Source organism: Apodemus sylvaticus, chromosome 4 (genome assembly GCF_947179515.1).
Source record: "Apodemus sylvaticus chromosome 4, mApoSyl1.1, whole genome shotgun sequence".
Classification (NCBI taxonomy): Eukaryota; Metazoa; Chordata; class Mammalia; order Rodentia; family Muridae; genus Apodemus; species Apodemus sylvaticus.
Genome location: NC_067475.1, coordinates 91,343,897 through 91,369,316, shown reverse-complemented (window position 1 = coordinate 91,369,316; position 25,420 = coordinate 91,343,897). Strand labels below are relative to the sequence as shown.

Below are 25,420 nucleotides of genomic sequence, written 5' to 3'. Positions count from 1 at the left end.
TCTAATGTGTGTGTGTGTGTGTGTGTGTGTGTGTGTGTGTGTGTGTGTGTGCATGCTATGATACAGTCCTCCACAACTTCAGATTTTTAATTATTAAGTAATTTTATGTGCAGATAGTGGAGTATAATACCTGATGATAATGGTTCACTAGGGACATTTGTCTTTCTGTTTCTATCTCTGTGTTTCTGCCTTCCTATCTCTCCCTGTCTCCTGTTTCTCTTTCCCTCTGTCTCTCAGTCTCCTTCCCCCTCCTTTTTTTTGTTTTTCCTTTTTTTTAATTAATTAATTTATTTATTTTTATTTACATTGCAAATGATTTCCCCTTTTCTGGGTCCCCACTTCCCGCAAGTCCCATAAGCCCTCTTCCGTCCCCCTATTCTTCCATCTACCCCTTCCAACTTCCCTGTTCTGGAATTCCCCTATACTCTTGCACTGAGTCTTTCCAGAACCAGGGCCCACTCCTCCATTCTTTTTGGACATCATTTAATTTGTGGATTATGTCCTGGGTATTCAAAGTTTCTAGGCTAATATCCACTTATCAGTGAGTGCATACCATGATTGATCTTTTGAGACTGGGTTGCCTCATTTAGTATGATGTTCTCCAGCTCCATCCATTTGTCTAAGAATTTCATGAATTCATTGTTTCTAATGGCTGAATAGTACTCCATTGTGTAAATATACCACATTTTTTTGTATCCATTCCTCCGTTGAAGGTCATCTAGGTTCTTTCCAGCTTCTGGCTACTACAAATAGGGCTGCTATGAACATAGTGGAGCATGTGTCCTTATTGCATGCTGAAGAATCCTCTGGATATATGCCAGTAGTGGTATAACAGGGTCCTCAGGAAGTGACATGCCCAGTTTTCTGAGGAACCGCCAGACTGATTTCCAAAGTGGTTGCACCATCTCACAATCCCACCAGCAGTGGAGGAGTGTTCCTCTTTCTCCACATCCTCGCCAACACCTGCTGTCTCCTGAGTTTTTGACCTTAGCCATTCTGACTGGTGTGAGGTGAAATCTCAGGGTTGTTTTGATTTGCATTTCCCTAATGATTAATGATGTTGAACATTTCTTAAGGTGTTTCTCAGCTCTCCGAAGTTCTTCATGTGAAAATTCTTTGTTTAGCTCCATACCCCACTTTTTAATGGGGTTATTTAGATCTCTGGGTTCTACTTTCTTGAGTTCTTTGTATATATTAGATATTAGCCCTCTTTCGGATTTAGGGTTGGTGAAGATTCTTTCCCAGTCTGTTGGTTGACGTTTTGTCCTTTTGACAGTGTCCTTTGCCTTACAGAAACTTTGTAGTTTTATGAGGTCCCATTTGTCAATTCTTGATCTTAGAGCATAAGCTATTGGTGTTCTATTCAGGAATTTTCCCCTGTGCCCATGTCCTCCAGTCCTTCCCCCTCCTTTACCGCCTTTCTCAATTCCTCAATCCCTCTTCTATCTATCTTCTCTATGTCTTTCTGAACATAAATTTATGTTAAAATATTGATTCTGAGAATTAAAAGCTAAGGGCTAATACATGAAGTTTGATATCAGTAAAACTGTCCTACAGTAGACCATGTAGGTGAGAGTGGGCATGCCCGTTTAACACTTCTGTGGGTCAGCTTCTCAGGCTAGAACCTGAAATCAATGTGAATGTGGAGTCTTGAGTATCGATCTTTGTGCTGGTAGAAAACTCCCTCTAGATTTCAGTGTTACAATCTTGAGATAGAATTTTATCTTTCTTGAGACACATGAGTTTTAGCACCTATTCACCAGACTGAAGTCACCTCCATAAACACCTTCACTACATTTGTAGTAAGATTTTGTCAAGAATTTGGATAGCATGGGTCAGCCATGTGTATGTAGGTGGCAGATTTCACCTCTGTTTCCTTTAGTGCCTGACAAGGTGCATATTCATGATGAGGGACTATACATCAACATGTTCAAGCAGTACTCATAAAATAATTTAACAAAAAGGTACTTACTGGAATCCTTGGCTAGTCATTCTCTTTTGTGGAAATTTAAAGAGGGATGCATCATATTTCTTCCATACTTTAACATTAATCCATATTTTTTCAATTTCACCAAAACAGTGTTTTTCTTTTTGTTTTTTGTTGGTCAAAAAAACTTTTCAAAGAATAATTTATCTCTAAGGTTGTAGAAGATAAACAATCTCAAGTGCCTATTAATTTATGATGATAAATATCTGAGATACTGTTTGGATATTTGAAAGGATTTCTTTGGAGTAGAGAAATTAAACCTATCTTATCTGATCTTAGAAGATCACTCTCTTGGATATAAGCTTTAGGGGAGAAATCTTTTGGAATCACTTTTCCTCATGAATAAAGAATAAACATTGATATGATATTTTTCAAAGTCATTTTTAACATTAAGATAGTAACAGTTCAGTTCCCAACACAGAGTATGGATCACAGAAGTGTAGATAAGAAATGATACACTTCGAATCTTCCATCAAATTTTTCAAAAGTTGCTGTTTTCTTGCTCTAAATAAAAATTCAATTTTGGTGCAATGTCAGCTTACATTAGGTTTCTTACTTTGGGAGAGTTGTTGGCAAGGACTCGTTCAGTGAGCTGTGCTATTCTTTCATCTCCTTGTTTGATTTTTGCCCTTCGTTTGTTTCTCTGATAGGCAGGACTCTTGCTATATTTATGCTAGCTGTATACACAATTTCTTCTTGTCAGGGAGGGCATGATTTTCAAGTAAATATATTTTTCTTCCAGGATAATGGATTCAGATTCAAATGAAATGAATTTTGGAAAATGTTTAAACTTTTTTCAGACTTCTTACTTTTCACACTTCTTGATTTCAAGGACTTTCAAAAACCAGGATATTACTCCAGCTAGCTACTTTACCACCTTTCACAACAATGGGCCTTGGCTTGCTATGCTTCCCTGTTGTGAAAAATGGCCAGAAGTTCAGTTGCTGCATTTAATGCCTACTTAAAGCCATTCTGAGAAGCAAAACTGAACTCACAGCCTTTTGCAGCAAACTGGGCATGAATCTCTAAGATTTCCAATTTAGCTTATGAGCTTCTTCATTTGAAAATCACTTTCCCTTGAGAAATCAACATTGGCACTCTATTAGAATAGAAAGTGAACCTAGGAATCAAAGATCTTTAGTGAGCATGATACCTGGGTGCAGGACTGATGCAAGTTAGCATAGCAGCCCAGCAGGTTTCTCCACAGTGCTCTTAGTAACTCTCAGGCAGACAATTCCAGTTTCCCTTTACTTTTCCTTGTGTTTCTAAACCAACTATTACTTTTCAATCTTTGGAACTCCAAATACTTGTTTAAATATAATCTCTAATATATTGTATGGACAAATTACTTCCAGGAATATATGCATAAACAGTGAGCATTTCTCTGAATTCCACACTGTTGTGCATTCTGGAAACACAATCAGAACATTGCTGCACATTGCTGTCTCTATGGGTACTTTTCAAAGGAGCTTCATTTGCAAAACTATGGAGTGGTGAGAGTTTAAGCTTTTGTCCCTTTTCTTGTTCTGTGACACCATGCTACTCTTATGGAGAGTATATAAACACCTTTTAAATAGTCCTCTACAGATTAGTATCTAGATTTCAAAAGAAATACATTTATGAATTTGTTGTTTGAAGTGCTGGATGTAAGATCTTCTGATGTTTCTTAACATTCAAGCTATTAGACAATTTTTGTTCTGTGTTTCAATTGAACAAAAGTTAAAAGTCTGGTGAACTTTGGAGGAAAGGGCTTTATAGCATATAGCAGTGTCTTGATGAAACTGTGTAATGCCTTTGTGATTTAGGTCCCTCAGGGTTCTAGAAGACAGCAAATTAAGGACCCTTCAATGAACTGTCTGTAACACCAGCCAAGTTATTTTAATGATTGAGAGCTGAATAGTGTGTCCAAAGTTTAAATTTTTACTAGATGAGTCTTAAGGATACAGATGCTAGGTGATTGAAACATTATTGATACAAACATTCTATTTCTACTCACGTGTAGTCCCACATGGCACATTGAACACAGTTTTTTTTTTCCCTTGGAATATAACATGTTTTGAAATATCACTCTTAAATATTTTATGTTTGCATGTTTTAACAACTAATCATTTTAATTTAACAATACCTGTTATTATTTTGTAAATTACTGAAAACTATATCAGATTATCAAACCATTTGAATTATTCTGGATGAAAGGGAAGCATAATTCAGCAAACTAACATTTTAAATTTTATTTTATTAATGTTTGAATTAATCAATATTACAAAAAGTGCTCAGTGATGAAAATCAAATTTCTTTACATGCTTTGTAATTTTTCATAAAGTATTTTTAATTTTGGATACCTGTTTTATTTTATATCATATTATTACCTATAAGATGTTATCCTTAATACTCCAGGCATTATACTTTCTTTTTTCAATAATTTATTTTTTATTCTTTTTGCATCCTGATCACATGCCCCACTCCTACATTTCCTTCCAGTCCCATTCTTACAAATATCTCAACCACTTACCATTCTAATTGCACCCTATATCATTTTTCCCCTCCAATTGCCCCCTCTAATCACCTCCTTCAATTGCCCACTCCCATTGTCTTCAAAGAAAGGGGACCACTTCTTGGGTACTTTTCAACATCTACTCCCAGGAGACAGATACATTTTCTTTCACACTGAATCCCAACCAGGCAGTCCAGGTTGGGGTAGGATATCCAATGACAGGGAACAAAGATCATAACAGCCCCTGCTCCAGTCTTTAGGGGACCCCCACGAAGACCAAGCTACACATTTGCTGCAAATGTGTAGGGGCCATAGGTCCAGCTGGGAAAAACTTTGAACACATAGATACAGGAAATAATTTCCTGAACAGAACACCAATACCTCAGGTTCTAATATCAACAATTGATAAAGTGGATCTCATAAAGCTGAAAACCTTCTGTAAGGCAAATGACATGGTCAAAAGATCTTTGTCAACCCTACATCTAACAGATAACTATTATCCAAAATATATAAAAATCTCAAGAAGTTAGACACCAACAAACCAAATAATCCAAGTAAGAGAGGCGTTCAGAGCTAAATAGATAATTCTCAACAGAGGAATCTTGAGTAGCCAAGAGGCACTTAAAATATGCAATAAAGAGAGAGAGAGAGAGAGAGAGAGAGAGAGAGAGAGAGAGAAAGGTTCAACAACTTTAGTCATAAGGAAAATGCTATTCAAAATGACCCCAATTTTATCTTACATCCTTTAGAATGGCTAAGATCAGAAACTCAACTGATAGCACATGCTGGTGAGGATGTGGAGCAAGGGGAACACAATATAAATTCTACATTGAAATTAAGATACAAAAAAACCTGGGCATATACTCAAAGGATTCCCCGGCATGCAACATCCATTATGTTCATAGCAGCCTTATTTATAATAGTCAGATGCTGGAAAGAACCCAGATGTCCCTCAAAGGAGGAATGGATACAGAAAATGTGGTATATTTACACAGTGGAATACTACTGAACAGTTAGAAACAATGAATTCACAAGATTTTTAGGCAAATGGTTTGATTTGGAAAATATCATCCTAAGTGAGGTAACACAATCACAAAAGAATACACATGGAATGCAATCTCTGATAAGTGCATATTAATTAGCCCAGAAGCTCTGAATACAGAGCGCACAAATAGCATAATAAATGACTCCCATGAAGAAGTATGGAGAGGGTCCTGATCCTGGAAAGAATTGATCTAGCGTTGGAGGGGAATATAAAGACAGAGAAAAAGGAGGGAGGTGATTGGAGAATGGGTGGAGAGAAGAAGGTTTATGGGACATATGGGGAGAGGGGATCTGGGAAGGGGGAAATCATTTGGAATGTAAACAAAGAATATAGAAAATAAAAATATTTAAAAAAAAGAATTCAAATGACAATGAGCTAAACCTAAAAATCACGTATCTTACCTAAACCTAAAAATCACTTATCTTACCTAAACCTAAAAATCACTTATCTTACCTAAACCTAAAAATCACTTATCTTACCTAAAGAAGCTGTTAATACATTGCACAGAAGAATTCAGAATTTGAATGTTGATTCATTTATTTTGAAAACTTTACTGCCTCATTTTAAAGCAGTTATTATAGATTTTTCAACCTGTTAATGATTCAGTCAATATTTCCCAGAGCTTGCTAGGCCATAGTGTAGCTATACCATCATATTTATTTAAAATGTTTAGAAAACAAAATTATTATGGTAAATACTGGTGTCATTTGTGTATGCATATGTACAAAACAGTATGTTCTATACCAATTAGAGACCCATAAGCTTCAGTCCTGTTTTTCAAAAATTATTGCCTAGTCAATTACTCAAAATGGTGACGCTCGGGTTTCCAGATGGAAGGAACATCAAGGAGCTTTCAGATGAAACCAAACTTAATTTTTGTTTATATTTATTTTCAACATGTACATAAAACATATAATTATATGTATCCTTCAGCACAATATACCATCTCAATATATGTAGTCATCATATTATGTTTAGATTAGATTAGGTACATGTTTTTGGAAATATTTTTATTTTGTGGTAGAAACAGTGTAAATTCTTATAGAATTTTGAAATATACAATCCCTATGTTTTTCAAGAGAACCCCAGAATGTCTTGTCTCTTTTTAATTTCACTAGGTCCCTACAGATCAGCCTTTTCCTCCTCTAGGTGCTCAAGCCCTTTATGCTCTAGTATGATCCAATTTATCTCCATGACTGTAACATTAGTTTGTTTTTCTTTGTTTATTACTACATCGGAGGTATTTGGAGCCATGTGTCTTTCTGTCTGAATTTGTACTATTTTACTACACATAACGTTAAGTTCCATCTATTTTCAAACAAATACCAGGTTCACAGGAATTTTAGAGCTTAATAATATTCTATTATGTGCTGTACCTCATTTCCTCATTTACTCATTGTGATCTAACATAAGCTTCTTAATTATGAATTAATTGAGAATTCAACTCTATATTTTCACTAATGCACATCTTAAGTGAACTTAGATATTTTCTGAGAACTCCTGTTGTATCATGTTTTGCAGTAATTATGCCTTGAAGTCAAAACAGGGGGATGTATATGAGCTACAAGTCACATGCCTGTGTATAAGTGTGTAAGTGTATAAGTAAGTGTGGCAGTTGCTCTTGTACACATGTTAATAATGAAGTATGCTGAATAATATAACCCTGATGAACTTCCCTCAGTTAATATCTTTCCCAAAACAGGAAAATATGCCATCCTGAAGATATTCAAGAGTAAGAGGCAGGAACAATTTGGCACTGGGCCAAACGAACAGTGTTCTATTTAAGTCTCAGCTCACTGCTACACAGCCAATGGGATTCAGGGAATGGTACCACAGGCATCACAAGTCAGTGATTAGAAACAAGGTTGAGATTTCACAAGAACTGTGCCTGGCCCTGACCATCTTCAAATGTTAGGCTTAAAATCTTGAGAGTTTCATTTTAAACTATATTTTATAGGATGAAAATCATGATATTTATGATAGGAACACAGGAAAATTATATGACCATGTTAAAAAAATCCTTAAATCTACAGTGTGGTTTTCATTATAGTTAATTCTTTAATCTGCAATATTTGGTGCACTTATTAAGTGATATAATTTTACAGATGTAACATTTTAAAATAACTTAAAATGTGATTCTATAGAACAGATATTTGTATATGTTTGATAATTGATAAAATAAATATACTTGCATGTATTTTTATTATCTTTTCCCAATAAAGCTACACACAATAAAATTAATCCCAGTATTTTAAATGTAGACATAGGGTGAGTGTTGCAACTTTAAGGCAAGTCTGGTCTACATTATGAGTCCAGGCTAGTCAGGGCTACATAGTAAGACTCTATGTTAAAATTTACATAGACTTTAAGTTTTCTAAAACAATAATCAAGCAATAAGTATCATAACATATTTAAAATTATTTTAATTCTTGTCCTATGTCTGGAAGTGTGATTGTGTGATAAGGAACTTGTGTCACATGTGTCAACTCCTAGGTTCCATCACTGATGCTAGGAGAAAGAGAAGGTTAATCATATGCAGTTTTGCTCCTTATTAGCATTTTTATGCTGAACAAATGTCTCTGTGAAATTCAGTCAAGTTTAAAAATAGCAATATATGTAATTATGTCTGCAAATAGATTTATAATCTGGAGGAAATAAATCTGTTACTTCAGAATAAATGTTTCAGTCAGTGGAAGGCTCAGAAATTACTCAGTCTGTCCCCAGGAATATAGGTGGACAATATGTGAGGATAGAAGAATGCCATCTACATGACCCCACTCCCATCTTCCTCTATCACTGTGTGCCTGGGGGAGTACAATGGATAAATGGTATTACATGGGCTGAATATGTGCAGATGAGTCAATAGACTGACAGAGCACTCTACTCATACTTCCAACTTACCCATAATATGTAGAAGAGTGATATAGATATTCAGTGTCTCTAGAAGGAAAATATTATTCTACATTTAAATATACCAAAAGGAGAAGCCAGTAAAATCACAATGCCATACTAAGAAAGAAGAACACAGAGGGGTAGGAGGCTGGTGGCTCTCTGCGTCATTCAAATTATTTAACTATTTTTCTTAAAAGTTTCTATCTCTTTTCTTTTATGGATTTATAAAGATGAGCCCAGACTAACCTCAAATAAAATGCATCTGTCAAGATAAATTAAACCTAACTAGGAGTCATTAAAACTGTCAGAAATTACTAAAATTTTCTCTCTCATCTATTTCACATCTAATATTTCAGATCATAATGATAAAGCCACTGTAGGCTTTTAAAATAATATTACAGTGCTAATTTATCAAGTAAGTGAAGAGCCCAAGATAGACATGAACTGAAGGAAACACTAAAGTTCAAATCTGGAATATGTTTAAAAACTATGCTGATGAATAACCAAAAGTCTACCTATCAAAGAAAATCATGGCACATGATTAAGCATCATTGTCTTACTGATTTCTTTATTTCTAAAAATGTGTTGAGAGTTAGTAGGTAATTGAGGGTAAAACAAATACAATTAGGTTACACAGTGTGTTTGAAGTTAGCGGGCTCTCTTTGTCAGATGGCAGAGGTACAGAAGATATTTGAAAGGAGCATCTGTATTTCTAGGTTGACTGACTGTTTCTCTTGGACAGTTTGATCATAATCAACTTTCCATTTTTTTAAGAATATGACAGTAAAAGGTGTGTATATTATGTAGTAACAGATTTTTTTTTACTTTTACATGTTTAACTAGACATCTTGTTAGGTTCACTTTGTAAAACAAATCTACTGCTCCATTATGATAAAAACTTCATTATGTTGAGAAGCAAAATTAAACTGAGCCTTTTAATTCCAAGTGCTCATGCTAGTTCTTAATCAAGTTGATTGAATGAGAAGCTCCAGCTTTCACCTAATTCACTTTTATTGACAACCAATATAATTGCTGCATCTCACTAAGGTTTTGGTATTAGTTTTCTGCCTGACACATTTTACTAACTACTTTCTTCTAGTTATATGGCATAACTGAGACCTTTGGACTGGAGAGTTAGTCTCTGTCATTGCTTCAAATGCAGGCCTGTACAGTTTACATGATATTTCTGTCCCTAGGATTCTCAGCCCTGTAAGCCATTGCTGAACCCAGAATTCTGATCTCTAGGAAAAGCTAGGAGGAGCAGAATGCTGTCTCATTTGCTGACTTATTTATAATGTCTACGATATTCTCATTATACTTTTATAGGTATTTTAATATTTAACACTTTATTATGTATCAAATCAACTATTTTATATATAATTTACATTTTATATGTTTTTCATTTAGATACAGTTGAAGTCATTCTACTCCTTTGATTTTCACCCATACACTAAGTAAAGTTGCTACAATTTGAATTCAATCTTATGAAAAATCCAGATGACTAAATAAGTAATATTCTAATTTGTTCAGTAAAAATAGTCAATGATAGAGTTTCAGAAATATGTTCCATTGTGCTCTGTATGTGAAATGCTTAAGATGCAGCAGAAACTCTTCCATGAGGCCAAATTTCTCTAAACATTTCAGGGAAATGAAAACAATGTTTATGTGAAATGTGTAGACTAGGGTAATTTCATGAAGTACATTCCCCAGAGAAAATTCCATCTGAAAATAAGAGGTAAGTTGTACTGATTACTTGAACAATACAAACATGATTTTCTTTAATCCTCACAATGACTCTTTTTGATGGAAAACATTATTATATGCATTTTACTAAAGAGGTAATCAGGGCTTATGAAAAGTGTTTCAAAATGAATGTAAGGGTATTGGTGAGGGTTACACCTGGGAGTCATTAGCCTCATGAATGGCGCTTCCTTTTTCCAGCCCTGGCTTCTGACTGCACAACGCCCTCAGTATTTTTATTAGGTTAAAAGTAAGGATTTCTGCTTTATAGTGTGTGCTTTTGATATTTGAAAATCACAATCCTATCATAAGACAGCATTCTGGTGTAGCTTCAATTCAGGTAAAAGTAGCTTGTAAGTTATAAGTGCAAATTTTCTGGCTGATATTGGCATAAATTAAACCTCTCATAGAAAGTGAAAAATTCATTGGACTCCATTTCTGGGATGTGTGGAATGGAATATTGCTTGTGTTATGAGCAATGATCCCACTTAGAAAACAGATAAAAGCTTTTTATTTCAGCTTCTCTTTGTATTTAGGAAAAACAAGTTTGTTATCCTTGGAGGCTTTGTTATAGCTCAGTGTACATACTTACCTAATGTAAACAAATCACTGAGTTTTAATTCACAACAAAGAAAGACGAAAAATAAAATGTCCTTTTGTTCTAAATTGTTTAATACCCTACTTTGAAAATAATTTTTACTTATTGTGCAAAGCAGAATTTAAAAAGACATTATAACTAGAGTATTTATGAATAGCTCAGGTTGATTATATATAATATATTATGTAATATTTATATACAATGCACAATATATTATATATAATATATATTAATCTATATATCTATATATGTAATTATATATACATGTAGATTATATACATTACACATAATTTTATATATACACATTTGTAAAAGATCATAAGAGATTTCATGATAACAGAACTAAATATTCTGATGCAGTTTTAAAATGATCAATATTTAATCATTTTTTATCATAAATTGAATCATTCACCTGGCAAAAATTTTTTACATCATATCACACAATAGTCCAAGAATAATGATATTTTATTTACATTAGTGAAATTAATTATGGTAATATTGGTTGTGTGTGTGAGAGAGAGAGGAGAGAGAGAGGAAGAGAGAGAGAAAATACAACACATATAATTTTTAAAACAAAGAAATCTAGACACAAGAGTTCAATTTAATTTTGTTTGTTTGCTTTTGGTTACTAAGTTGTTTGGACCAAATGAAATACTCCAGATACTGTATACCATGCCCTCAAGCCTGTTCTTTTCAAAGTGAAAGAAGACTCTAAACAGATGGTTTAAGCTATAGGTTAGTTTTAACTTAGTAACTAATGATGGTCTAATAGACAACAGTGCAGAACCAATTATGGTTATTAATGCTGTAGAGCTGGGCTTCCTCAGACTGTGAATGACAATGTGGTACCGAACAGAAAAATCTTTTACCCATTTATGTTCTATCACCGGTAAAACAAACATGTATTCATTGTCCAAACTCTGTGCCTCATTAACACATTTACTAAATGTGTCAAAGGTGAATATTTTCATTGGGTACAGATGGATATGTTATTATCAAACCATGGAATGCAAACATAGGCTCTGAGGAACTCTGGGGAAGAAGATTCCTTAGAAACAGTGTGTAGAATATCCACATGCAGAACCTAGTAATATAGAGACCAATTCTAGATCAAAAACACACTGACTAATATGGTGGGTAGTGTGTTTTCTAGAGCTGAGAAAAATTGTTGTTTATTTAATATGAAGTCTACTTAGAGTAAGAACAGTTACTAAAAACAATATACATTGAGCCTTATGCATTAAATATAAATAAATACAAATATAAATATATATTTTAATATAAAATAAAATAATATAATAAAATGATACATAATATAATAATATAAACAAAATCCTCAAAAATATATTGTGTGTATATCTGCACAATTAATGTCTGTATAGACCTTCATCTGGAGATATGGAATGTTCTTGGCCAATTGTTTGCTTGAGGAGCTACATCAGTCTGGCAGCCTGATAGTTTTTACTTGAAAATTCTTTACAATAAAAGAATTTGATAAAAATTAGTTCAGTTGTTTTTAATTGGTTTACAAAATGTGTGTATAAGCATGAAATCCTTCATTACCCACAACTATAAAGGAAGCATAATGAAACACAGAGGTCCCTTGTCTTTTCTCTATGAAGGGATATATATCATTTTTGGCATTAAGAAACAGGGGAAGTCAGTGACTCATTGTTAACAGTGAGTCCAAGTCTCCCCACTCTATTTTCAATTTTTGCCAGTAGAGAAAATTCTGGATACCAGGGAATCTTCTTGGAGGCAGAGCACATAAGTAAGACAGGGAATGCTACTCAGACCACTGACATTTTCCAAACCACTGACAAGCACCAGGAACTCTCATGCAACAACTTGCAAGCTTTCAACTTAAATGCTTCTATCTACCTAGTTAATTAAGATCTCAGACCCTGGCCTCTTGGTTCCAACACCTTGACATTTATTCCCTGTCCACCTATAGCTGTCCATGACACACTCTGGAGTGAACCATGTGACTGCTTAATTAATTGTCCAAAATTAGTGTCTACATTACAGGACTTCTCCCATGCCACATAGGTGCTACTATAGGCCATAATACACATTACAGTTTACACTCTCTTTTTAAGTTCTAATTGTTAAGCTATTTTAAATACAACTGTTCTTAATAAACACACACACATTTAGAAACTATTTTAATGTTCAATTTTGATCTGTTTCTTTACACCTAACACCTTTTGAGACTGGAACTGCAAGTTTCCTTTCTCTTTCCCTCCTGCCCCTTTTGAGTTTCCCTAAAATAAACCAAGCTCTATTTTGTCTCTCAAACTATCTGCCTAGCCATGCCCCACACTGGCAAATAATTCAACTTTTCTCTCCGTTTTGAATAAGTTTTCACTTCTCTAGGTATTCCTTTGTATGCATAATTTTTGTTCTATGCTATAAAATTTGCAGGTTCTCTAGAAGCAGTTAAATGGAAGAAGGGCTGGTGATAGGCTGGCCACAGACTACTATCTAGTGTCATCAGAGTAGGGCAGGTGCTTGGCTTAATGAACAATTAGTATACAGAGAATGGATCAAAGATGCCAGATTTAGCTCTGGCTTTGCACAATTAGTAGAAAATAAGAAGCTTTCAGAATCAAAGAGAATTTAACTAAATATTAACCCGATGGCTAAAGTAAGGATTTTATGAAGTTGGAGACCAGCAAACATTTCTATTCAGACAGGTTTTATAGATTGTGCACCCCCATGCAATCATTACTTGTATAGCAGAAAGACACTCCTGGTTTCTTTCAAATAAATGGGTCAGTGTGGTTGACCACACTTATTTACAGAAAATAAAATCTGATGCATGATTTACACACTGTAATTATATTTTTTTCTATTTTATTTTGTTTATTACAAGACATTAAACACAGTTTTAACTCATGAACAATAGGTAAATAGATAGTATAGTGATTGTGGTGCTGTGCCTCTTACTTTCTGATATTTGTCTCAGAGTCATGGAAGAACACCGTACAAGAAAACAATGTTTAAAATTTCATTAAGCACCTTGAGAACATGATATTGCAATGAAACATGCTTTCTTTGGAACTATTGCTTTGTACCACATTAAGCACACAGTAGCTACTCAATTAATACTGTCCAAATGTTCAATAATAGTGGTTGGTGTAAGATCTATAATTTAAGCTACTAAGGAGCCTGAGGCAGAAAGACAGAAAATTCAAGGCCTCTGTGGCTAAAGAATTAGAATTCTTTTTACTTTCACTCTTAAGGGTTTATTTTATTTTATTATTTTTAAATTCACTTTACATCCCAATCATAGCCTGTCTCCCTCCTTTCTTCCCAGTCAGACCCTTACAAATCCTTCCCTGTACTGTACCCTTCTCTTCTCCTCAGAGAAGGGGAACCATGCACCCCTTGCGTACTACCTTTTCCTGGGACATCTAGTCCCAACAGAACTGGGCATGTCTTCTTACACTGAGGCTCAACCAAGCTGTCCAGGTAATGGGTTGGTGATCCAATGGGAGAAAAAGCAGACTGACAGACCCTGGTCTACTTGTTAGGGCACCCAAATAAAGACAAAGCTGCACATTTGCTAGAAATGTGTAAGGGATCTAGTTCCAGCTCCTGCATGCTCCCTGGTTGGTGGCCCAGGCACTGTGAGCCCCTATAGTCCCAAGTTATTTGACTCTGTGGGTCCTCTTGTGGTGTGCTTGACCCCCTCAACTTGATTGCTTCTAACCTCCACTCTTCCACAAGACTCTTTGTTTTCAGCCTGATGTTTGACTATGGGTCACTGCATCTGCCTCTATCCACTACAGGATGAAGTCTCTCCAAAGACAGTTATACTAGCAAGCACAGCTGAGTATCATTAATATTGTCAGGGGTTGGTTCTCTCACATGGGATGAGTCTTGAAGTGGAGTAGTTATTAGCTGGCTGTTTCTTCAGTCTCAGTTCCAAGCTGCACATCCTGTAGGCAAGACAAATTTTGTGTTGAAGGTTTTGTGGGTGGGCTGTTGTCCCCCTCACTCCTCTGGAAGTCCTTTCTTGCTATGGGATTTGGCCAGTCCAATCTCCATATCCCTCCTGGGAGGAATCTCAGCTATGGTCATGTCTTTATATCTTTTATCCACTCCTGTGCCAGGACTCCAGCTGCTTCCTATAGTGGCCACTCCCAACCCATTTCCATTCTCTCTCCTAGAGCTCTCCAGCCCCCCTCCAGTTGATGGCTTTCTCTGTTACCCTCCTCACCTCCTCTACTACCCAGTTCTCTCTCTCTCCTTCCACCTCCAATGACTACTAATTTCTCCTGAGTCAGACTTAGGCATTCTCCCTTGGGACCTCCTTATTACCCAATTTCTATTGGTCTGTGGATTGTAACTTGGTGGTCCTGCTTTTTATTGCTAATATACTTTTACAAATGAGTACATGCATACTATTCATGTCTTTCTGGCTCTGGCTTACCTCACTCAGGATGCCATTCTCAAGTTCCATCCATTTGCCTGCAAAGTTCATAATGTTTTTGTTTTTAATAGCTCAATTGCATTCCATTGGTTAACATTGGTACCGCATTTTCTTTATCCATTCTTTAGTTGAGGGACCTCTACATTCTTCCTAGTGTTTCTAACCATTACAAATAAAGTTGCTATGGACATAGTTGAGCAAGTGTCCCTGTAGTATATCTTTTGGCTCTATGCCTAGGAGTAATATAGCTGGCCCTTGAGGTAGAACTATTCCCTGTTTCTGAGAAACCAACAAATTCATTTCCAATGTTATTGCATAAGTTTACACTCCTTGAAGCAATGGAAGAATGTTTACCTTACTCCACATCTTCTATTCCATGTGCTATCACCTGAGGGTTTTATCTTAGCTCTTCTGATGGGGGTAAGACAGAATTACAGGGTTGTTTTCATTTGCATTTCCATGATGACTGAACATGCTGAACATTTCTTTCTTTCTTTCTTTCCTTCTTTCTTTCCTTCCTTCTTTCTTTCTTTCTTTCTTTCTTTCTTTCTTTCTTTCTTTCTTTCTTTCTTTCTTTCTTTCTTTCTTTCTTTCTTTCTTTGTTTTTGTTTTTTGAGACAGGGTTTCTTTGTATTGTCCTGTCTGTCCAGGAACTCAACTTTGTACACCAGACTGGCCCCAGCCTCAGAAATCCATCTGCCTCTGCCTCCTGAGTGCTGGGACTAAAGGCGTGCACCACCACTGCCCACTCAACATCTCTTTTAGTAATTCTCAGATATTTGAGACATGGCTGCCATCTAAAATTCTACATTCTCTGTTGACTTTGAAAGACCATCATTTAGAGAAGGTAAAACAGCAGGAGTAGTTTTGAATATGATAAGCATAGAGGAGAAACTTAAGTGGAGGAGGCATAGAAATCCTTGTGCTCACAGATAAGCACTAGAAAAGCCAGAAATATCAAATAAGCAGGGTTGTCTATTCAAAGCGAGAGATCTCTTTTCCACCTAGAAGGCCTTAAACAGTTGTGGATAATAGCATGGGGACCTTTGTGCTGGCTGTGTGGCCAGACTACACTGACTCTCTGCTTGTTTGTCTCAATCGATCTATAATGCTGTTTCTCCCCTAGAACCTTGTCTTTAACCCTTTTATTTTTAGCCTTTTAAAAGTTACTCTATAAAACTAATAATTATGCAACATGGAATTCCTACCTTATGAAGAGTTTTGATGTAATCATATCTTAAGCTTTGTTGTGCACTTGGAATTGAGATAATTATCTCCAGGAAACTTTTTCTCCAAATTATGCTATGTGTAAGTAAGCTAAAATTAAAAATTTTGGTCAGACTCTTGAAATTTGAACCAACATCAGCCATGTGTTGAATGATTTGGTGTGACCATGTGTGACCTTCTTATCTCCTGTGGATGATTATTCTGTTGGCCTCGGTTGCTGAAGAAACCAATGCAGTCAGGAAAACAAAATAGCATTCTAGAACACTCTAAATGGTCTGAGGAAAATATGATGAATATTTGCAGTAAAGACACAGATAGATTCACTTAGGTTCATAGTATGGTGTTTAACTTTGAGGAATTATAAACCTTGCTGAAAGCAGGAAACTGGGGCAGGTAACCTAAGGTCAGAAAGAGAAGCAAAAAGGACTCTAGAGGTAAAGAGCTTCAGTGGGTAAAGAGCTTAGCTTTTTAATGTGATGCCCTAGATTCAGCCTTCAACAACAGATGCCAGGCACAATGGCACGCAGACAGAAGGTAGAGACAGGAAGAATAGAAGTTCAATGTCATCTTTGACTACATAGAGAGTTCAAGGTTAATGAGTTATTTGAAATCTTATCTAAAAATAAATGAAAGAAATGAAGAAGAGAATAATGGAAGGAAGGAATATAGAAAAGAAAGAAGAAAGGAAGAAAGGAAGAGAAGGGGGTAGAAGGAAGTAAAGGAAGAAGTACATGGGAAGGCAGACAGACCTTGACAGGAACCTGTTGAGTGATTAAAAACATGGATGTATTTAATGCAAGTATAATGTCTTTTCCAAGGGTAATGATGCAAGATTGCTGAAGGTAGGAATATGAAGATAGGAGGTAGGGTGGTAAAGTAGGCATTTGAGACCATATCATTGTAATGGGTAATTTGTATAAAAATAAAATAATAAGTTACCAAGGTAAAACAAGTGCATGTAATTTCCTCTTTGAGTTATTAAGGTCCAGAAAGGAGGCACCAATAACAGTATTAAACCACAAAATTAAACTTCTACCATAGCCTGAATAAATCTTCCAGACCTTTAATGTTTTGGAGTAACATAATAGATATACATAAAATATAGAATTTAATTTGAAATTGACTCAGCCAGAATAAGTTCTAATTTTGAACAGAATTGTCTTTTTCTTCCTACTTGTATTCTACTAGCATATATTATCTTAATGTTATTTTTATTTTTGGCATTTTTGTCTTTTCCCATTAAATGTTTAATACACGTGAATAACATTTCTATAATTGCCATCTCCAAATATAAGTATTAATACAAATAAGCTGAAAAAGAGTTTTGTTTTTATTAAATGGGATGTAACTGCCTTTAATCAGAAATAATGACATAAAGCAAAGTAAATGAAATCCAAGGTGTCTGTGTGGAAGCTCCTAATGGCTTTGTAAAAATGATTGCAAGTGTGGCCAGGGGTGTCTTTGGGGGATGGCATACAAATAAAAAATCATTCCCAGCTGAGCAGTTTATTTTACAGTTGGATCTTTCTAAAGCAGACAAAAACTGTGGAAATTGCTTCTGGTCTGACAGTTGTTTGGCTGACAGCTATGTGTTAGGTTATTCACACGTGCATTACTTCTTCAGATTTAGCGGGGCGATTTTACACAAGACCAATGCATTTGTAAACAATTTCCCTATACCCAGGCTCTTTCATCAGACATCACCTCAAGTCCAAATCCCTCCCAGCACATTGTACCTCCATAAATATTTTATCTGGTGTTTATTTCTTAAAAAAAAAAAGACAGGGTCTTGTCAATGACATTCAGTACAGTTCTGAAGAAAAGTTATTCAGGTGTCTCATGGGAACTCAGGAGTGAAATTTCAAAATTACACTGTTTTAAAGAGGGTCTGCCTCCAGGTTTGCACGACTTCCTTAACCTGCCACAGTACTCTCTATGGTCCCACTGCTAAAGAGCCGTTGTGCTACTAGTTACTGAACAAAGTTCATTTTCTAACCCAGAGGTGTGTACATCATTCAACACTGACTGCTTGAATTTCAGTTTATTTGCAGGATTTACTTACTGTGAATAATGGTATGGTTTAAACAACAGAAGAGTAGACTGTTCCCCAACGTTAGAAGATTTGCACTAGTGAATGCTCTAGGTCCTCCTTGGAGTTACAGATTTTACAAAATGTAAAGACCAGACCATAACAGCCTTATTGCAAAGTGCTTTGCTATGTCTACTATATTCCAAATTGTAAGAAAAACATGAAAACTACCTGCAATGGCCAGGTTACCAAAGCTAGGTTGCATTATTAGATATTAAACATAATCATGTATGTCTACAGTCACTATTATGTTTATATCATGGGTTTTGCTAATTCTTTTAAATGTGGACATTAAATGTACTGTCCATAGAACAATGTTTCATGTCTATTAGAGAAGAAAGCAAGTATGCTAAAGCAGTTTTAGACTTGATAGTGTGCAAATAGTGTGCAAGAAGGTACAGTGAAAGAAAGTAGACATCAGTTAATAATTGTAAATCTCTCGAGGGGTTATTTAACAGCCTGTATGCTCAGAACTGTAGTGTAATTAGGCAGTTTCTAGAATTGTTTTATGTTACCTTGGTGTATTTTGTATATATGGGGCAGAGTGTCTTAACAGCAGAAATGGGTTTATCTCTGACTTTTGCTGTCGTTGATACCCTTTTGTTCCCAGTTATGTGCCTTGATATGAGGTCTTTTGCCTTGTTGTATCCTGATTTGTCCTGTTTTGCTACCATCTCTTGGAGACCTGCTCTTTTCTGAAGTAAAAATAGAGAGGGAATGGATCTAGAGAAAAGTGGAAGTGTGAGATGCTAGGAGAGAGAGGTATACAATGTGTGCATTGTGTGAAAGAAGAATATATTTTCAATTATTATAAAGGTAAAAAGAAAAGAGGAAATAGTACATTTTTTCATGATTTTTTTCTGTTGAAAATTCTTGACAGTAGGAGGTCTTGAAAGAAAATTACATTTTTATGTTTTTCTTAAACTATTGAATTAATAAACAAGAGGATAAAATGAGAAGGGTTTAGATTTTATGAGAAAAATCAGTAACTGAGTATCAGACCCAAAGAGTTCCCCATTAACCCCACAAAATTCAAGCCTACTTGAAGTGGTCCAAAATTGAGTAAGGGCTCTGCTGAAGTTGGACTGTAGATGGATTTCTGTCAGCCCAGTAAAAGACAGCATTCCTCAGAAATTGTAAAACAGGTTTCTGTCTGCCAAAAGAAGTAAGTCTTTTCCCTTGTCTTTGGCAGAAGGGACTCATTACTATTGGCATATACCTGTGGTGCTTTTCAGCTTATCAAAATCCATGCTAGCCTGTAGGCTCCCTCGTCCCCAATCACATATACCAATTATTGTATTTCACAGGCCTCCCACATCCCAAATAACCCTTAATCATTCACTGTATAATGGAAAGAATTTTCCTCCTACCTCGGCAATTCTCACTATTTGATTTCTTGCTATTCTCTATAATTCTCATTCCCTAGGATGGCCATGCCCAATCTGCCTTTTTCTCAGCTCTGGAGTCTTCTACATTTGGATATTTTATCTCTCTTCTCTAAAAGAAAAACATTCTCTATAATCATGGGAAGTCATCTTAGGGTGTTTGTTTGTTTGTTTTGTTTGTTTGTTTGTTTTTCTGCTCCTTCCCATAGTCTGGGGACCTGGAGTCACATTATAGGAGTCTCATTTCTTTCTTTTTTTATTTATCTTTTTTTTATTCGATATATTTTTTATTTAAATTTCAAATGATTTCCCCTTTTCTGGCTCCCCACTCTCTGAAAGTCCCTTAAGCCCTCTTCCCTCCCCCTGTTCCCCCATCTACCCCTTCCCACTGCCCTGTTCTGGTATTACCCTACACTGCTGCACTGAGCCTTTCGAGAACCAGAGGCTACTCCTCCGTTCTTCTTGGATATCGTTTGGTATGTGGATTGTGTCTTGGGTATTCCAAGTTTCTAGGCTAATATCCACTTATCAGTGAGTGCATACCATGATTGATCTTTTGAGACTGGGTCACCTTACTTAGTATGATGCTCTTTCTCAAACTTAATTTGCTCTGAATTCCATTGACCAACCCTTTTTATTAGCACATTGAATAATTGATGCTGAGTGTCCTCAATTACAAAACATCAGTTTTACTCAGAATACTGCCATTATCCTGTCATGATTTCAGATGCAAATTTGTTTTTCTGATTCCTAAAATGCAGGATGAAGTCTGTCCCAAAGATGAAGAGGATGAAGTGCAGAGATGTGTGTGGGCTTCTGCTGTTAATGTCAAAGACAAGTTCATTTATGTTGCTCAGCCAAATTTGGACAGAATCTTGATTGTTGATGTGCAGTCCCAAAAAGTTGCTCAGGTACAGTGATGGGTATTTAGAAAAATAAAATTTTAATACATACTTGCTTCAGTCTTAGAGTATCTACCATCTAAGTAATTTAGTCATTTAATTGTCATTACAAACATGGCTCATTACAATGGTAATATTCACCACAAAATTTCACAAGTTATGAAATATTATTTGATGACTATTAATAATAAAAGAAGCTTGTAGGTCAATGATACAGATGACACCCTTTCGTCGACCCTGCCATGATGATGGATTCACAACATGTTTACTTTATGTCTCCAGTATGAACCATCATATCTTATCACTTAGTTCAAATACTACTTCCAATATTATGCTATAAGAAAATTTGCCAAAATTCAAATATAAAGTATCATACACAAGGTATTGTATCTTGGTATCTGCATTCAGAATTTCTAAATGGACAGTTAAGATCATTGGCCTTAATACTGAAAACAAAAAGAAAGCTTAGTCCTGTATTATAACATGCATATTACTCTTAAATTTGAATAATAACTAAATCCACTTTAGAGTTACATTGGAGTTAAAATAAGTTCATGCATGTATATGATTTAGAGCAGACCATTATATATGAAGACCACATTTTCTATCACCTGTTTACTCTCAATAGGCCTTAGAGACAGTGATGCTCAACTGATGCTTGTATCTTATATGTATAAAATTTAATGATGATATTTTTATGACATTCACATACACACATCTTGGTTCTGATCTAAAAGAACAAAATAGCTTAGAAACACACGATAAATAAATAATTGAGCTATTAACAACTTTACATGAATTCATCCATTCAGCCATCCAGCCATCCAGCCAGCCATCAATATATACATCTATGCATCCATTCAGTCATCTATTTATGCTATGATCATGGATTAATTGTTACTGTAAGATATGTTGACTATAAATGAATGACATTGATTTTAATACAAAGTTCTGGTTCCTGTCAGAGTCTAAGTTTTGAAATGACATTGAGGCTAATGGTTCAGTTTCTGATGTAAAAATGAATAATAAAATCTTGAATAAAATTATGAACAGGTCTTCAACTAGAAAATTCTAAGGTTTCCAGGATTACACATTTATCAGCGAGATCCAATTTTCTTCCCTTACATACTGTGAGAACAAATAGCCTTAATGTTACAGTTCATTTGCATATGATTTGAAGGCTGTTGAATTTTGACAAGAGTAGTTCTTTTTTGATTTATTTTAAGGTAGGTCAGTGTAAATTAGAGGCATTTGGTCTGAAATGATCAGGTCTCCTTCCCAGAATTTTTAAATTAGATGTATGATCTGAAAATAATCAAGCTGGTCTTTAAATTAAATTTTAAATGGAGACCAACACTTACTGAATATATATATATATTCATATATATATTGAGTATCTCAATATATCTCAAAAGTGAGGAAAAGCTGGTATCAATTATTATTCATAGAATTTTGCCTTCAGACAATGATGTCAAATTAAAAATTAATAGAAGTAATGGATAATAAAATGGCCAAATGCTATGCAATTACCACATAAATCATATTATTTTTAAGCTTTGTTACAGCTATGAAATACTAGGAAATTGTAAGATCTTGTGCAATTTGAAATCGGTGAAAGGTACATTCTGATACAACTATTACTCTAGAGGGTTTTTAATCTCTATATTTATATAGAGGGTTTATATATATATATTTTTGCCAGCATATCTATTGCCAGATTGTGGATATTATATGAATAGAAAAGTATAATATAGATTACTTGATTCTGGCTCCTGAGAGGTCTGGTAGTTATTACTACAACAAAGATTTATATTCATGTAGACTATATTTGCATTGCAATTTTGCTGTAAGAAATTTACTAGAGTTAATGATTCATGATTCTGGAGTCTATATTTGTATATCCATCCAAGTAAAATCAAGCATAATGTCAAAACCTGCAATTAAAGCATTCTGTTGTCTTCTGGAGGCACAAGTTTGCAGGGGCATTGTCAGTGAACATGGGTGTTCCTAACTCATAATTTTGTCTTTTTTTCACATAAAGAAACCGTCTACAATGATGATAAGACCTTGATGTGCCTAGTGGTAAACTATTTCTAGGCAGGAACCATATTGTCGTAATACATGTGCTCAGTGTTAGTAAATGATATATGTTTAATTTATTTTCAAACACACACACACACACACACACACACACACACATGTCAGCAATTGCTTTAATTGTATAAAATAAATGGACAATTAAAACACATTCAAATTTGATTAGTATGAATATTGCCAGTAGCTATATATTTGTGTTACTATTTACTGTACATGGGTATTAAATTACATAGATATGTATAAAATTGCATACACACGATCATATATGTAACCCAGTATATATATCCAGTTATAAATATACAAACATGGATGTATTATATGAGGTGATATTTAAAAAACAACATTGTTTTAAAGTTTGTTATATGTGTTTAATTTTAATCATCAAATTTTGAAACATCATATGAATCATATTAAAATAGCATGTGATAGGATTAGTGGATTATTTCTATGAAAACATATTTAAAAATTCTAACAAGCAGTAGTAATGACACAGTTAGAGAAATTAAAGACACAATTCCTTAGTGGTGTTCTTTCCCATAGTTATACAGTAACATACTTAAAAATAAACAAACAAAAAACAAAAACTGGATATAAGTACTTTTGAATATCACAACAAAATTTGCATTTTAATCACCTTTGAATTGAAAAATTCTAATGTATAACCTAAAATTTAATCAGATTAAAGCAAATGCTTAAGAAATGCTAAATAACAGTTTGTATAAAGGCAACCAAATTTTAACCACATTTTTTTTGGAAAAGCAGTTCTAAAATAATAATTGTTCAGAACAACTATTATTGCAGTCAATGATATTGCATTCAATATCAATGCAAAGCCAACTTGGAAAGGCAGGTGAATCATTGCATGGAGGAAATGAGGAGAGGCAAGCTACAGACTTCTTTAGAGATATGCACAAGAGACAAGGGAAGACACATATCTGAAAGATTGAATAGGAGGAAATTAATCCTTTAGGTAGCATTCAGATCTACAGGAAAAACTAATAACAGACTAGTTTGGTTTCTTTGTTTGTTTTTTTGTTTTGCATAAATATATATTTTCCCATAAAATAAACTATAATTGAAATTGGAACTGAAATTACTTACATTTGGAATGAGAACAATTACTTAATCATTAAATTTCTCAAACAAATGAGCAAATTAATGAATATACATGTAATATATTAAAATTTAACTCTCAAAAGGATATTCTTTCTGTTTAAGGTTGAGTTGTATTGGCATTTAACTCTAGATGGAAAGTAGCCAAAGTATTATATTTTGTATAATAAATATTATTCTATTATACAAATATAAATAAATAAGTAGCATAAATATTATAGAAGTGCAGTAGTATGTTTACTGGGTGAAGGTCCTTGCTGCCAACCCTAAGTTTAATCACCAGAACATAAATGGTGGAAGGACAGAGTGAACTCTACAAATTTGTCCTCTGATATCCACGAAAAAGGCACATCATACATGTGTCCATACATGTGCACATACATACAACACAACACACACATTAAATAAAAGTATTAAATTTGTTGCAAGCTAGTGTTAGGCATTGGAAAGTATAACACTGAACTTTAGATAATCAAAATGGTTGAGGTCAATGAAGTAAAAAAAATACCAAAAATAAAACAAAACACAAGAAAAACAAAATCAAAAACAAAAAGATGAAAGATAAATAAATACAACCTAACAGTCCTGAGAAGCATCACACTTCTGACAGATATAGTGACTGAACATTTCTAGCAAAAGTGGTAGAAATGAAATGTTAGGAATATGTAGAGAAATGATAAATGGGTAAGCATTTTGATAGACTATGAAAACAACCAATACAAATTCCCAGGTGTTCATTAGTTTACAAAAAATGCTCAGATTGCCTTACAGCATGATGTCTTATATACTTGCAAATTTGTATAGTTGTTAGAAATAGTAATAAAAGTAACAAGGACTCCTCAACTAGTCAGTTAAGGAGAATGACTCAAAGTAAGATGAAAGTACTCAGCCTGTTGAAGGAAAGCAAAGGTAAGATCCCTGCTAGACTAGCATTGAGGACTTGAATATGAACACCCAGCATCCACATGAAAGTAAGTTGGACATGGCCAGCCTTGAGAGATGAGCTGTGGAGAGAGGTATACTCCAGAAGCTCCTCAGCCTGACAGGTAGCTAAATGGTGACATTCATGTTTAGTAACAGAGCCTGTCCAATGAGAGAGAATAAGCCTCGGGGGGCGGAGTGGGTAGAGAAAAATACTTAGTGTTTTCCTTTGGCCATCGCATTCATACACATAGGTAGTTCCACAAACATGTGTGCTCTCGCATATACAAATATTCAAACACAAACTAACATAAATGATCTTAAAACTATATAAAAGTGAATATAAATAAGGGAAAGAAGAAAGAATCAATCCACCAAGTAATTCAGAAAACAAAACAAAAACTGTCTTCTACACAAGAGAGAAAATGTAAGGCCTTCTTAGATAAGCAAAAGTCCATAAGGGTCATTACTCCTGCTGTTAATCTTCAGAAA

General features: G+C 34.8%; 1 protein-coding gene across 3 annotated transcripts in view; it reads left to right on the top strand.

Moving 5' to 3' along the window:
* Nucleotides 1–25,420, top strand: part of Fstl5 (follistatin like 5) — a 585,582-nt gene that overhangs the window by 497,142 nt on the left and 63,020 nt on the right. For all 3 annotated transcript variants that reach the window (XM_052180341.1, XM_052180340.1, XM_052180339.1), the window contains one exon: nucleotides 20,657–20,806. In XM_052180341.1, the coding sequence (XP_052036301.1) occupies nucleotides 20,657–20,806 (150 nt within the window). The remainder of the gene's footprint in view (nucleotides 1–20,656; nucleotides 20,807–25,420) is intronic.